The sequence below is a fragment of the Pinus tabuliformis genome, chromosome Q (assembly GCF_031772625.1).
Source record: "Pinus tabuliformis cultivar Carrire ecotype Pingquan chromosome Q, CPIR1, whole genome shotgun sequence".
NCBI lineage: Eukaryota > Viridiplantae > Streptophyta > Pinopsida > Pinales > Pinaceae > Pinus > Pinus tabuliformis.
This window is the reverse complement of record NC_142296.1, coordinates 251,323,369-251,338,881: the sequence shown is the minus strand read 5'-3', so window position 1 is coordinate 251,338,881 and position 15,513 is coordinate 251,323,369. Positions and strand designations below refer to the sequence as shown.

The following is a 15,513-nucleotide window of genomic DNA, read 5'->3' as shown; positions in this document are numbered from 1 at the left end:
CTAACAATTACACGTGTTGTAATTGTTTGTAAAACTAATCTTGAACACTCGTCATACATGTTGCTTTAACCTGTGTTTAACACTTGAACTCATTCATTTGTTTTAATACATATATATTAATGAAAATGTTTTGTATGAGTTGTTAATGTTGTCCTGCCCATGTTGGTTACCTCCATGGACATCAGACAGACCTTTCACGTAAACTTGTATATATGTGAGCCACCGAGCAGTGAAGATGATATTTCAATACTTAAAGGGCACACTTGATTTTGTTCTATGGTATCCTAAATGTACATATTTCACATTGATAGCATACACAACATGTTGATTGGGCAGGTAGCATTGATGACAAAAAAACACAAGTGGATATTCTTGTGTCTTGGTCAAGCAAAAAGAAACCATTAATTTCTCTTTCTACAACTGAAGCCGAATACATAGCAGCAACATTGTGTTGATGATTGATTATGTGATGAGATTTCAGTTTTAAGATTAAAATTGAGAAGAATGTAAAAGAAGATGTTCAAGCAGTTTTGAATGGAAGAATGTGCACCAGCTAGTAACCATATGATTATCGAATGCAAGTTAAGTAAGGATGATCAATCTTCTTAAGTCAATTCAACTCTTTACAGGTCTATGATTGGGAGTTTGCTATACTTGACAGCTTCAAGGCGAAATATTATGCAGGCAGTAGGAATGGCTGCAAGATTTCAATCAGCGTCAAAGGAATCATATATGTGAGCCGCCGAGCAGTAAAGATGATATTTCAATACTTAAAGGGCACACTTGATTTTGTTATTTGGTATCCTAAATGTACATATTTCACATTGACAGCATACACAAGATGTTGATTGGGCAGGTAGCATTGATGACAAAAAAACACCAGTGGATTGTCTTGTGTCTTGGTCAAGTAGAAAGCAACCATCAATTTCTCTTTCTACAACTAAAGCCGAATACATAGCAGCAACATTGTGTTGATGATTGGTTATGTGATGAGATTTCAGTTTTAAGATTAAAAGTGAGAAGAATTTAAATGTATGTGATACCGATTCACTCACCCTCCCTCACCCCCCGCCCTCTCAATACCACTGTATACTGCCAACAAGTTGACCTTCCAAACCCCAACATTAGCTTCATTAAATTAAATGCTCCACTTTTAATAATGACAAGGGTTAGTCAGAGTCATTCAAGCCACACATTAGGTCAAGCTAGTTTTGTTATTAAGCGAGCCGTTGAGTATCTAGAAGGGAGACATTGCACCTCTTTTGACTCCCTAACAATATTCCAAGTCAATCAACTACATTACTAGGCAGTCATAGCACTTTCTTCATGGGCCATATCTTCTACAAGCCGCATGTCGAAGCCTTTTACACAAATCGTTGGATTCCTATAAGTCAAATCAAGGCATATTCAAAGTCAAAAAGTGGAGCTTTGCAGCTTCTAAGCTAGCTATAGACTCTTTCAATCAAATCGACCTCCTAGTGAGTGATTTTTCAAAAATATTTGCTTTCTCAAGTACTTAGTCTCTGAATTTGTGGATGACAAGTCAAATATTATTATTTTGGGAGAAGGATTTACTAGTAGTTAACAAGTCGTTACAAATAAAATTATATAAGGCTAAGCCCTATACCCAAGGTTGTGACAACATTATGCCATTTTAATGTGAAATTTTATTTTCAATTGCCATATTTGTGGATCAATTCTTCTAGGTTTTTTCCTCTTAGCCTGTTGTAATAGTGTTTGATAGAATAGAGAATTATTTCCGAGTTACTGAGTTGCCCTATTGAAGGGCAATGAGTCACGTAGAATTAGAGATCAAGATGCTATAACGCATCTCATTATTTGTTGGTATTAGGTGATAATCAAACCCAAAAGCGAGACAAATCCTTATACAAGGTTTTCCTTCAGTAAGGGTAAAATTTCACTTGGGTGCCATTGTTGGCATAGTAGTCGCAGGCTTCTCCACAAGAGAAATATTTCCAATGGGACTCAAAGGCTTGTACAACTATTCAAGACTAGACCGGTGTGTGATAGTCTCCTGGACTCTAATTCCATTCTCTAGTCCACATTACATAATTGACAAAGAGAGAGGGTTGTGATTGTGATCCGGGGCTCTAGAAGGTAAAAGAAAGGCCAAGATAAGCCTCACTACAACAATCATCTATAAAAATCATTCAGATCTTTTTGTTTCTTATTTTCGTAACAATAGAAAATACAATAAGTAATCTTCTAACCTGGATTAAATTTTATTGTAAAAGCTTGTTGATCCTTGGGGTGTCTAAATTTAGATATCTTCTTTGTTTAAGAATACTTTACCCTCTGTTTTCTGCATTTAAATTACATATTTCAAGAGATTTTACAGAAATACAGTTTATTACAATCAATCTTCTACAGATCTGACAATTTTTTTCTTACAAAGGGCTTGACCAAGTAAGTATTTATCACTAGTAACCATTTGTTTTATTCCATATTTTATACCAAAGCATCTCTTTAGTTTTTATAAAGTAAAAATTATCATTACTTTGCCGTCCAAGCATTCCTAACCACAGATCTATTGATCTACTAGATTGTTACTATACTTGTGGGTAACCTTAAAGGGTATATTTGCTTGCTGGTTTTCTATGCCTTTGCCTATTTTGCAGGTCTGAAAAGTACAGAACAGCAAGATATTTGTCCACTTCCAACCATTTATCTATGTGTAAAACAACAGATTCATCTTGTACTTGGTAAGGGTATTTTTCACTCACTCATAGTGAAATTTGCTTGTTGGTCTGCATTTAAATTTAATCCAAATCAGTAAATTAGATAATTAATTCCTACCATCACCTTAGACATCAATATTAGGCACTACTCTACTCACCTTGGGTGAACTTTCTTGTGTATGTTAAGGAACCCACCCACAGTCTTCACCAGGAATTGAGCTTAAAGAGAGGGAATTTGTGACAAGGTAACAGTGAGCACTTATCCTATGTGGTACCAGCCTGGAGCCTCGAGAGGACATTGTCGCAAAACCACTAAATCAATCAATAACAAGTTGGATCCATACCATTTGACAAAAACATGTTAAAAAAATGAACAAACATAAGTTATAACCCTTCAATATAGAAACCACTGCCACAAATCCCAGACATATTTCTTGTAATGCCACCATCCGCTCAGGAGACATAAGGAAGTTGAGCCGTCGCCTAATAAGGTTCCCAATGGAGAACAGAACAGGGGTCACACTGTCATTCTGGGGTTTCTTGCCTGGGCCTGCATTCAATAATTAGGGCTGACTTTCATCAAAAAAGTGACTGATATATTGAAGACTATTTTGCTGGACCATGCAGCAGGTTTTTCTAGTATTTTAAGCACTGTTATCTCTGCTGTCAAAGTGAATGAATGGACTGTGTATTCTTAAGTTCATGGCTGTAGCAGAATAATTTTAGTGGCATGTATATTGCTAGGTTTAGAAAAAATAATATACTGCTGTTTTGAAGCATTCTCTTGGCATCTAGTGACCACTGTATATGTTTATTTGAATTAATTTGTACAAACAAAACACCTACAGTTAATGGCATGCAAACTGTTTGACAAAATGACACGCTGAAAACTCAGAAAATTGAAGGGGAAATTCTTCATGGGCATTTTTCTAGCATGTTTCTAGAAATGTTTCTAGCATTTTCATGGGCATTTCATACATGTTTCTTTAATTGAAATGGAACAGAGGGAGGGGTGCAATCTTTTAGTAGCATACTATAGCACCATCGTACTTGAACCCTTTATTAGAATATGTCACTCCCGACAACAAGCCATCTCTTTGACCATTACATTCTGAACCTATCTCTGTAAACATGGAGTAACTGAAACTGTGCAGCCATCTGTTCAAATCTTTAATGAAATAAAATGTACATGTAAACATCAAATTGTTACAGGTTGAGGATACAAGAATTGCAAGGAAATAAAAAGAAGAAATCACTTCAGATTTGCTTATATTTCATGACACAAAACAAACTCCATTCAAAACTTGATGACTTACTGGATGATTACAACACATCTTCAAGTCCACTAAAAGGCTATTTAGACTTCTCTTATGCCCTGCATTTAAAAAAACAAAAACATTCAGACTCTTGAAACTATCCACCATTAAAAGATATATGAATCCCTATATAATATATCTTAAAAAATTATAAATAATAACTGATAATTAAGAATGCATCAGAAAAATCAATATTATCAGTCTTCACTAAACAATAAATTATTTCGGAACTGACTTGAATGCAATTGGAGGCTCCATTTTGGTTGCTTATTCAAAGCAAGACATGAAAGACCTTGAATCCAAAAGGACCTTCTGATCTCATCATATGGATGTGAGCAAAAGAATAACAAATTGACGCAAACAAAACAGCAACAAGATCCTACAGAGCTTTTGAAACATAGACTAGATTTATTATGATTGAGCAAGATTGATTTTTCTTCACATAGATTCAGCAAACAGTGTACATGCTTGCCATGCTGATACATGGTTCTTGCTCAGAACCTAAGTCACCTGACACAGGGATTTGTGATTCGACGGATACAGGGATTCGAGTGTCGGATATGGACACGTTGACTCCTCGGAACAGGACACGTTTGAATACATTATATATTATTTTATTAAATATATCTATATATATATATATATATATATATATATATATATATATATTAAAAATTAGATATTTCTTACACAAATTCATTGATTCAAACATAGATCTTCATCTAGATGTAAGTTTTACAAAGTAACATTATGCATACAAAATTACAAATACAATTGTGACATAAATGATAAATGATAAATTATAAATTTATAATACATATTCAATTCATCAATGATCCAATAGGAGAAAGACAAGATAGTAAGATAAAGATATTGTAGTTTTCTCATTAAGTCATCAAAATCAAAATGTGTTACTGTTTACATAGGTAGTGCAATGCCAATGGAAAATAGAAATAGCAAATACAAAACAACTACAAGTATACAAGCCTCAAGGCAGTAGGTAGCTCATGACTCATGAGTCATCAATCCTCATAGTCATCATCAAAATCAGTATCACTGTCCTCATCATCATGGTCACCACTGCTCTCCTCTGCCGCATCCTCCTCCTCTGCATCTGCTGGTGTGGAGGATGACCCCTCTATAGTATCACCATCATCAAATCTGACAGGCTCTAGCACTTACCTGTTGCTTGAATCTCCTTGAAAATGCTCCCACACCCTTTTCTCCTTGCTCCCAAACACCCACAGCAAACTAAACAAGTGAATGTGCAAATAGAATGGGGAAATACGCCTTTATAGCGCTGCGCAGGTTCTTGATTTCCGGATTCATGTCCGAAAATTGGGACACGTTCCAGATTCGAAGTATCCCGATCGGACACGAATCCACCTGAATCGTGTCCGATTCGCCGGATTCGGGACACGTAGGGCCTGGGGGACGAATCCAGTTTCATAGCTCAGGACAGAAAAACAAGTAAATGTTTCCCTTCAATGGGCTACGGGAACATAAATATATGGTGATATGTAGTCAATGTGAAAATTGCTACCCATGACATCCTTAGAGAACATTCACCGCCATTTGAGTTTCTTCACTGAAAAACTATTTACTCCAAATGTGTAAGGGGATTCATGTATTCACAAGTTTTCAAGCTTTGTAACATCTATGAAACAATTATATCCTTTCCAATTTGAAATAGGACATGCATTGTCATGGGAAGTTCATATCTGCAGGATTTGAAGATTTAAAACTGTTCGTTTGAGAATCTTCAATTGTTCTAGACAGTGTTACATTCCTTGTATAATACTGCAAGTATTTGACCTTTATTGTCCACCTAACTAAACACCTAAACAGACTTGTATTGGAAAAAGAAGTTTGAAGTAAGAGCAATGCGGATTCCCAATTGATTTATGATGCAAAGAATCTAGAGGCTATGATATTAATCAAGCTCTTGATAGCACTTGAGATGCTTCTTCAAGTTCAGATGGTAATGATGCATTTGTCATGTGGAGAATCTACTAAAAGATGCATGAAACCTCAAACAGAGGTAGAGGGAGAAGCCCAATTCTTTGAGAGATCATTTGTTAAAGATCAAGGGCATTACAGATAAATGCAATTGAGAGGGCAATGGAAAAAGAAGATATGGTCGTTATACTCTGTAAAGCTTTCCTTCTTCCAATGCAAATTTTATTGAGACCTTGAACATTACTAGTACTAATAAAGAACTGGCATTTGCGTAGTTGAGAACTAAGCTGTTGCAACAAGACAAATGGAAAAAAAGGTATGAGAATAGCAATGTAATGGAGCCTTCCAACCTGCTATTTGCAGCGATGTTTAAGAAAAAAGACAGCAAATAGAGATTAAGAATAATGGAAATAACAAGTAAGGTAAATATAGAAAAGCTCTTAAATGATTTTACTTTGACAACTTAGGCCAGATAATTAGATAGTAGTGGCTCAGATTAGGTACTACATGTTTGAAAGAATTCCAATTCAATAACCTTCCTCAGCTGAAGACTGAAATATGAATATAATCTCTTTACAGAATGCATACATCCATATTTGTCGTGGTTTTCAACACAGCTGCAAAAATGAGGAGAACATATTGAGAATGGGATTTATTTTAAAATAATCATTGTGGACAAGAAATAGAAGGAAAAAAAACTCTTACAGAGACGGCCATTTGTTTCATAGACCCTAAATGTTGGTTAATGCAAATAGAAAAATACATATTTTTCCTAAAGCTTTTGCTCATGTCCAGAAGCTGGTATGCTAACATGCAGGTACAAATGCTTATCGTCATCTGAGCACTCTAACCATCCCAAAGGTGTGCAACCCCCCACCCACACCAAACACATTGGCATAGGATAGACAGTAAAACCAAGCATGCTAATTGACTTGCTTTATACTAGATTTGTGTTCTGTTTTATTCTCAGCTTAATTTTCAGTTACAACAATTCTTGCCATGACAATACAGAGATACAATTTCAAATAATAGTCGAGTAACGAACATCACCTCGCTGAAAGATTCTAAATTTACTATTATTCTCCCTCAGCAAGATAGCAGTAATTCATCCCTCTCTTTTTTATTTCCCTAGTGATATGTTTATACAAGAAAAGGAAGAAAAGCCCAAAGATGTTGTCACAAGAATAGTACCAAGGAGAAGCAACATTACTAGAAAAATTAGGCATTAATGGATTACTTTGACTAGTACAGTTTTCCTGAATTACATCTCATATGATGTCAAAGAACAAATGCAAAATAACAGAGACTGCATATCGGTGTAACATTATTCAGAAGTCCTATTTTAGGTTCTAATGTCCCAACAAGTAAATGGTATAAACTTCATACCATTGCGAACGCCTTTGTTCAACTCCTTGTAGTTCTTTTTTAAGAGGTTCACATACAAACGTCGCTGAGGGATGGCAAGTGCACATGGCACTTCCACTAATCGTTTCCCAGGTATCATATCCCGGAGCACCTCAGATTTGAGCCTTCTCAACATTCTGCAGGACGTCAACAGATAATCAAAAATCAAAGTCATGTTATTGTTCATTATTTCCAATCAAATACTCCCCCCAATTTATGAACTTCAAAATGAATAATCTCACACTACACCTTGGCTGCAATAGTTCATGAATTCGTGATATATTTTCCACACTTTTTGCACTATCAAGTTCATCAGAGTTGGTGCCAATTTCTGAAAATGCACAAGCTGCAGATTCTGGATCTGGAATTTCAGATGGATCCAGGAAATGAAGCAATGCAAATAACTCTGCTAATGTATTTTGAAGTGGAGTTCCCTGATCACACCACCACAAACATCAGATATTAGTATCTACATAACTGCCCCCCCCCCCCACAAACTCATTGAACCAGATCCAATAATATTGAGTTGAAAAACCAAAACCAAAAAACATCACAGTAGGTAGTCTCCAGCATATCATAGTTTTTCATTTTCAACGCAATTCATTAGAAATTGTACCAATGATGATGATATCTTCTAGTGCATATTCAGTATTAAATATACAAGATCAAAGTACTCAATTTTTTAGCTGATGGTAACAATCTACAGATATTGAAGCAAATATTTAAAACAGAAATACTTATGAGAGCAAATATTGTCAATGATGCCGCACTTTTATGGGCAATTTAATAACATGATCCTTGGGCACTTTTATCACTGCTAGAAATCTTGCTATGATTCATGATTACAAAAACGCAGAGCAGCTAGTCAAAGTGTTTGAGCCTCTGTAAGCAATCACCCTAACCATACAGAAGAAAGGAGGTCATATTTCCACTGGCAAGAAACAGATGATGAAGTAACTCAAGATCTATAAGGGGTGGTTGAACCCGTTAGACTCAGTCAAGGGGCAACTCAGACTCTGACACAAACTCTGGCCAATCTGATTTCAATGATTTGATTTACTAGAAAATCCATAAAATACTTAGATCTTGATAAATAAATAAATAAAAACATATTTTACAGATTCCAAACCATTAGGGACAAAATATGTGAAGCAAAATCATGCATATAACATGTAAGAGTGAATATATCAAAAAAAATTCAAAATGGCTCCAAGTGCAATGTATATCAACAACAAAATACATGATTGCTAATCAATGAGGCTTGTTGCTACCTTTATCCACACCTGGGATTGTCAAAGAGAAAATATTTAACTCGACTCGGTGTGGCATTGGGGCAAGTCTCGAGTTGGGGCTGTCACTCAATTCTCAACTCTTCCATCTAGGCTTACTCCTAGCGAAGCCAAGGGGGCTGGCCCCTAAAAGATATCTAAGGCTCAACTAATTAATTTAAGTTCTAGGAGTTACTAATAATGATCAAGATAAAATTCACTATTATAACATTAAAGCACATACATGAGCATATACATAAACAAGAATGAATATTGCAAGATAATCAAACTGACACCAGTGCAATGATATAAGTACATACTAAACAGATATTCCAAGTAAAGATAATGATCTTGAAAAGAAAAGCTTTGAAAGAAAAATTTGTAGTAAATACTAAACATGCCACAAGAGATAAGTGCCTTCAAAGTAAATGGTAAATGATAACTTACAAAGTATAAGAACTTGAAAAATGCTTGAGAATGAAATAAATGTTCAATCAAATGATACTTGAAATAAATAAGGATTGCTCAAAATAGATAACACTTGTTGATCCGTAAACTGTCGTGGATATTCCACTGGACAATTCCTCACAACAGATCTGATAAAATATATTTTAAATAGGAAGTTCTACACTATTACAGTTTTATTAGATTTCTGGATCTATAGATTTATTGTTAATAGTGCATGCATGCGAATTAAAATTATGCAGAAAATAAAAAACGGCAAAATAAAAGCTCACACACATACACACATTTAACACAAGATATGCTCTGGGAAACCTTTTCGGGTGAAAATCCATAAACTGTCGTGGATATTCTATTGGACAGTTCGTCATGACAGATCTGATAAAATATATTTAAAATATGAAGTTCTACACTACTGCAATTTTATTTCTGGACCTGTAGATTTATTGTTAATAGCGCATGCATGCGAATTAAAATTATGTAGAAAATAGAGAACAGAAAAATAAAAGCTCAACACACAGACACATTTGACACAAAATATGCTCTGAGAAACCCTTTCGGGGGAAAAACCCAGCTGGAAGGTGAGGTCGCTCTGCGCTCTTTCTCTGAATGGAAATATGGCTACAAGTACAAAGAAGTATGGTACGCGGCCCATGGGTTGCTACAATGCACAAATCCTCTCTGTGTGCTCCTCCTCCTATCCCTCTTGGCTATTTTTGCTCAGTTATGGAACAAATGCACTCAAAAGAATGGAATCCCTTTTCTTCCTAGAAGTACAGTTATAACACAGCCCAATAGTCTACTAGTGGTCCAGTTATAACACAGCCCGATAGTTTGCTAGTGGTTAGGTTTGACTACCTTAACTCTTAACCAGAGTCTTCTAGAGTCTTCTACATCGTAATCACGTGGCTAGCCCATTTTCCATGAATAATGGGGGCTAACGTGGCATCCTCTCAAATTATCATGGTGAAACATGAAGGACAACTTCTAAGTGGCGTAACTTTCGCATATGAACTCCGATTGGCGTGATTCTTCCGTCGTTGGAAAGGTATTTGTGTGTAGAATAAGAAAAAATGATGTGGCACTAAAGCGGCAAAGTTTTACCCAAAAAAAACGTCGTTTGATGCATCAAACACTCTGAAGATTTCAGACATTGTTTTGCCAAACTGGGTTCCGCCAGTAAAAACGGTCCCATGAGTTGATTCCTCAACCTTTTCCACTTTAAAAGCATCGAGATGGATGACAAACATATAATGATCCAATCTGAATCACACCTCCCCATTTTGGGAGGATTTTGGTCCCGAGAAGCTTCTACCAAATGAGGTCAGGAAATTTTTCCCCCAACTTCACTCTGGCATACCATTCTGCCAAACGTCGCGCTACCCGTCTTGTAGTTTTGGAACTCTTCTGCAAAATTGTATCTTCTGTCAACTCTACCTGAGCATCTGGTGCCAAATCCTCCACAAAAGGTAGGACATGTTCCTTTTCTTGATCTAACATGGAAGGCTCATAAAGTTTCAAATTCTCTACATTCACAACTGAGTAAATGTGCAAATATGGTGGTAAACTGAGTTGATAGGCATTATCACCCACATTTTTTGGTATCTAAAAGGGGCCATACCTCAGAGCATTGATTTTCTTACCAGGACCCTGTAGCCTCTCCTTGTTCAACTGCAGACATACTATATCTCCCACTCTTGTACCAGTATATGGATATGCCTGATCTTTTCTACAAATTTTCCAACCCTCAAGGCATCTCCTTTAAGGTCTTCCCTCACTCCTTGTTGTCCATATGCAATATCCAAGGGTGAAGGCAACAAATATCAAAAACAAGTTTCAAGTGGGGCCTTTTGTATAGAAGTATGGACTTCTCTGATGTAAGAATGTTGTATATATATCAGATTTTCATCCCCGACCTTCAAATGCTTCAAATTTTATCCCCTCAAAAGTTGCACCAAAATCCTACTAACTACTTTTGTCTGCCCATATGTCTGTGGATAGAATATTGTAGGATCTCTTCAACTTCGTGTCCATCTTCTCCCACAATGTAGTCCAAAATGCACTGAGAAATCTTGTATCCCTTTTTGAAACAATGCTCCTTGGTATCCCAAAGTGCACCCAGACCTGTCCAAAGAATAAGTTCACTTCTTCTTACCCATTGATGGCCTTTTTACAGGGCATCAGAACACACATCTTGTTGAACCTGTCAACTACCAAGAACAGGGAGTCATGTCCCTTCCTAATTCTTTGTAAACCTTCCACAAACTCCATGGAAATTCTTTCCGAAAGACGAGTGGGTATAGGTAAACCATGTTTCTTGTTGCTAGGCTTGTTGGTAGAACAAAGCATGCATCCTCTTATGAACCTAGCTACCTACTCTTGCATCTTGCGCCAATACACATATCTCAACAAGTTGGCCACAGTCTTCCCTACACCAAAGTGCCCTACAACCTTGGAGGTGTGAGCCTCTCTAATCAACTGCAATCCCTCACCTTTCGAAACACATAAGCTTATCCATCCTGTAGAGTAATCCATCCTGGAGATGGTAGTCAATGGTGTTGTCGTCATCATGCACATGACTCTGACTCTGCAACTGTTGAAACACCTCTTTGAAGTCCTCCTCCTCTGAATATGCCTCTCTATATGCATCATGGGTGAATGGCTCCATGTGCATAAGGGTCCCCAATGTGGGTGCCCTTGGAAGCATGTCAGCCAACTTGTTTGTGTTGCCCTTCTTGTAATTGATCACCAAATGAAACTATTATAGAAACCCCATCCACTTGTAATGACTAGTATGTTGTAGCTTACTCTTGGCCTGCAAGTGCTTCCACTTCTTCACAACTTACACCAGGGCATAGAGCTCCTTGTCGTAGGTAGGGTAGTTAAGAACTGCCCCATGAAGTACTTCATAATGGTAATCTACAGGCCTTCCTACATGCATCAAGACCACTCCCATAGCATACCCACTCGCATTTATCTCCACTTCAAATGGTTGTTGCAAGTTTGGTAATGCTAGAACTAGTGCTTGACTGATTTTCTTCTTTAGCTCCTCAAAAGCCCTCTGCTAACCCTTTCCCCACTAGAAACTCTTGCCACTTGTTGTTATGGCATGGAGCAGTGTTTCTACCACTGAAAATGAGGCTATGAATTTCCTCAAGTATTGTGTTGCCCCAATGAAACTCCTAACATTAGAAACATTAATAGGCATTGGCCATTTCATGATGGCCTCCATCTTGGCAAGATCTATCTTCAACTCTCCTCCACCTATCACATACCCCAGATACACCAAAGACTATTGTGCAAACTCACACTTCTTGAGATTTGCTAGTAGTTGGTGCTTCTCTAATGTTTTCAACACCTACATAAAATGTGAGATGCACTCCTCCCAGGTAGCAACGTATACCAATATATCATTCCAATAAACAATAACAAATGAATCTATAAAAGGGCGTAGTACATCATTCATTAATCTCATAAACATAGCTAGTGCATTACATTGACCAAATGGCATGACTAACCACTCATACAAACCTTGCCTGATTTTGAAGGCAATCTTCCAAGTATCTTCTTCTTTGACTTGAACCTAATGATATCCAAACTTTAAGTTCAGCTTGGTGAGGTATTTTGCTTGTTGCAACTGATCTAGCAAATCATTTATCCTAGGCAAGGAGTCTTAGTTTTTGGTAGCATCGGATGTGCTCTAGCCATGAAAATTGGTGGAGAGGCTAAGGCACGTGAGTTCTAAAGAACCCAGAAACCGTTTGGTCAAATTCCACCCAGATTGTATTTTATTAAAATAATTAATAATTTTAATGGGGTTCCAAAGTCTAAACTTAGGAAAATTAAAGTATTAATGGATATTAATAAAAATATTGTTGAGAATGATATAGAAGGTGGATCAAGTCAATTTTAAATCTTAGCCATTGATTAGAGACTAATCTCGGCCATTGGGCAGAGAGGCGGAGAGCCACTACTAGAGGCAACGCAACATCTAGAGGGTCTAACGTTGGGCCAATCTAGGCCCACGCAAGCCTAAAGCAGAGCCAGAAGGGCCAGCGCAGAAGTGAAGTTGCCCTCACGCAGAAAGCCAAAAATTGTCGGGGAACTGTCGGAACAGCCGGGAGAGGTTGACGCAAAAGTTCCAGAGGTAGAATTGACAGTGCAGAAGCTGACGCAGAGCATGTAGAATTGATAGGGCCTACACAGTGCCAACACAGAGATACTCGGGGTTAGCCAGTTCTGCTACCAAATCAGCTGGAAACTACCAGGTGAAGTGAGGTAATCTCACTGAGTTTTCCGCCATTATATTTTTCTCTGTCACTAGATTGTCGAGAGGGCATCCAACATTGTATTCAGAACTACCGCTTAATAATAGAAAACCCTCAGAGTTGTTGCATTGGTTTTCCAACATTGGGTTTTTCCGGGGACTATTTTGTCCCAAATTAACTGTGTCCTATGTATCTTGTTCTTTGCTCAATTTTTTGTTTGATTAATCAAATTTAAAGTAGTGTAAGCTCCAGAATTAATTTACTTCAATATTCAGAAAATAACTTGATAATGTATATTAAAATCAAGTAGATAAGTAAATTCAGTTTTGTTGCAGTAGGGGTTCCTTGGAGTAGGAATTTTCACATAGTATTAGAGGATTGATTTTGAAACGGGAAGAGTAGATCCAACATTGAGCAGAGAGGCCAATAGATGCATTTGGCAATAATTCGAAACCCCTTGAAGGGATTGTGCAATCCTTGCAGAGAAAGCAGAGATTCCAAGGAAATCTCTCTCTGAGAGAGTCAACAGAGAGGTACGATGTTGAAATTTCTAAGTCTAACCTATTATAAATTTTCCCGCACTATCTGGTTTATTTCACCTACTTGTTTAATTATTGAACAAGTTATTTAACCATATAAATACTGAAATAAACACAAATGCAGTCTCAACCATCTACAGATCATCAACTGAAAGAAATAGACAAACGCACAAGGGACACCGTTATTTTTGGACAATTGTCCCCGAAAAAACCCAACTTGGGAAAATCGGGGTAGCAGTTCTAAAGGTTTTATTATTAAGTAGCTTTTCTTGAGTACAATTGGGTGCCAAACTGGCTCACTCGACAAAGAAATCAATATGGAAGTAATACCTCTCTTTGGAAGCAGATATTCAACAAGTCTACTCCACGAAAGTCTCTCCAACGCCTCTTTGAGGCTCTACGTTAGCTCGTCTGGCCTCTGCGTCAACCTAGAGATGCTCTGCGCTGGCTCTTTGGTCCTCTGCATCACCCATGCAGGCCCTCTGGCCCTCTGCGCAGTCACTTTGGCCCTCTGTGTGGCTCCTGCTGGTTCTGCGTCTGCCTCTCTACCTTTGCGTTGGTCTCCCGGCACTATCTCTACCTTTGCGCTGGTCTCCCAGCACTATCTCTACCTCTCTGCTTGCACTCACTGCCCCTCACTGTAACTCTGATCACTAGTTCGATTTCTCTCAACAAACCCCGTTGCAGAAAATCGAACTGACTGATCAACTTGGTGTATCTCCAACTGACCCTCGAACCTCCTCTTATACTTTTTTATCGAGTGTTCAATGACCGAGATTAAATCTCTAATCAACGGCTAAGATTAGATTTGGCTTGATCCATGTCATTTAGGACCTTTTCAACCAGTTTACCATCAATAATTTTATTTTCCTAAGTTTAGACTTAGGAACCCATTATAAATATTAATTATTTTAATATCTCTCTAACCGGGTGGAAATTCCCTAAACTATTTATGGGCCTTCGAGATCTCATGTTCTTAAGCCTCTCCACCAATTTTCATGGCTAAATCACATCCAATGCTACCCCAAATCAACACTCCGTCCTAGCGAGGAATGTGCTCTAGTAATGCTCCACCACTAAACATTACCCTGATTATCGAGCACTGGTACCTGTGCTGATGTTTGGCCTTGCTGCCCAACATCAACTGCATTATTGCCTCCTATAATGTTGCCCATGGCTCTACCACTGCCACTGCTACATTTGTACTACAGCTCTCTCTGCATCTGCACTGTTGCTGGTCCCTCCCAACACTGCATCTGCACTGTAGCCCTCTCTCATCATGCTGCAATGTGCTGCACATAACACTACCACTGCTACTATTGCACTGCAACTCAGTTACTGAGACGATGGTAATTGGTCTACCCAACTACTGACATCCTTGTTAGGCTAGAATCCCCCCTAATGTTGAAGCTCTCTCTGCTACTATCCTATGCTCCCTCTACTATCTCTATGTTGCTGCAACAACTCTATGCCTCCCGCACTGCTGCAAACACCTTTATGCATTTCTGCACTGCTGCAACCTCCTCTGTGCCTCTCGCACTGCTACAACCCTCTCTGCACTACTACAGATCCCTGCACTCTAGCACTGTTCTGTCGCT

The 15,513-nt window shown here is 37.9% G+C and overlaps 1 protein-coding gene across 3 annotated transcripts in view; it reads right to left on the bottom strand.

Annotated features, from left to right (window-relative positions):
• LOC149219119 (uncharacterized) overlaps positions 1-15,513 on the bottom strand; it is a 289,169-nt gene that overhangs the window by 67,623 nt on the left and 206,033 nt on the right. For all 3 annotated transcript variants that reach the window (XM_089384274.1, XM_089384275.1, XM_089384276.1), the window contains 3 exons: positions 7,628-7,812; positions 7,361-7,515; positions 4,016-4,074 (listed from right to left, as the gene is read on the bottom strand). In XM_089384274.1, coding sequence (XP_089240400.1) covers positions 4,016-4,074; positions 7,361-7,515; positions 7,628-7,812 — 399 coding nt within the window. The remainder of the gene's footprint in view (positions 1-4,015; positions 4,075-7,360; positions 7,516-7,627; positions 7,813-15,513) is intronic.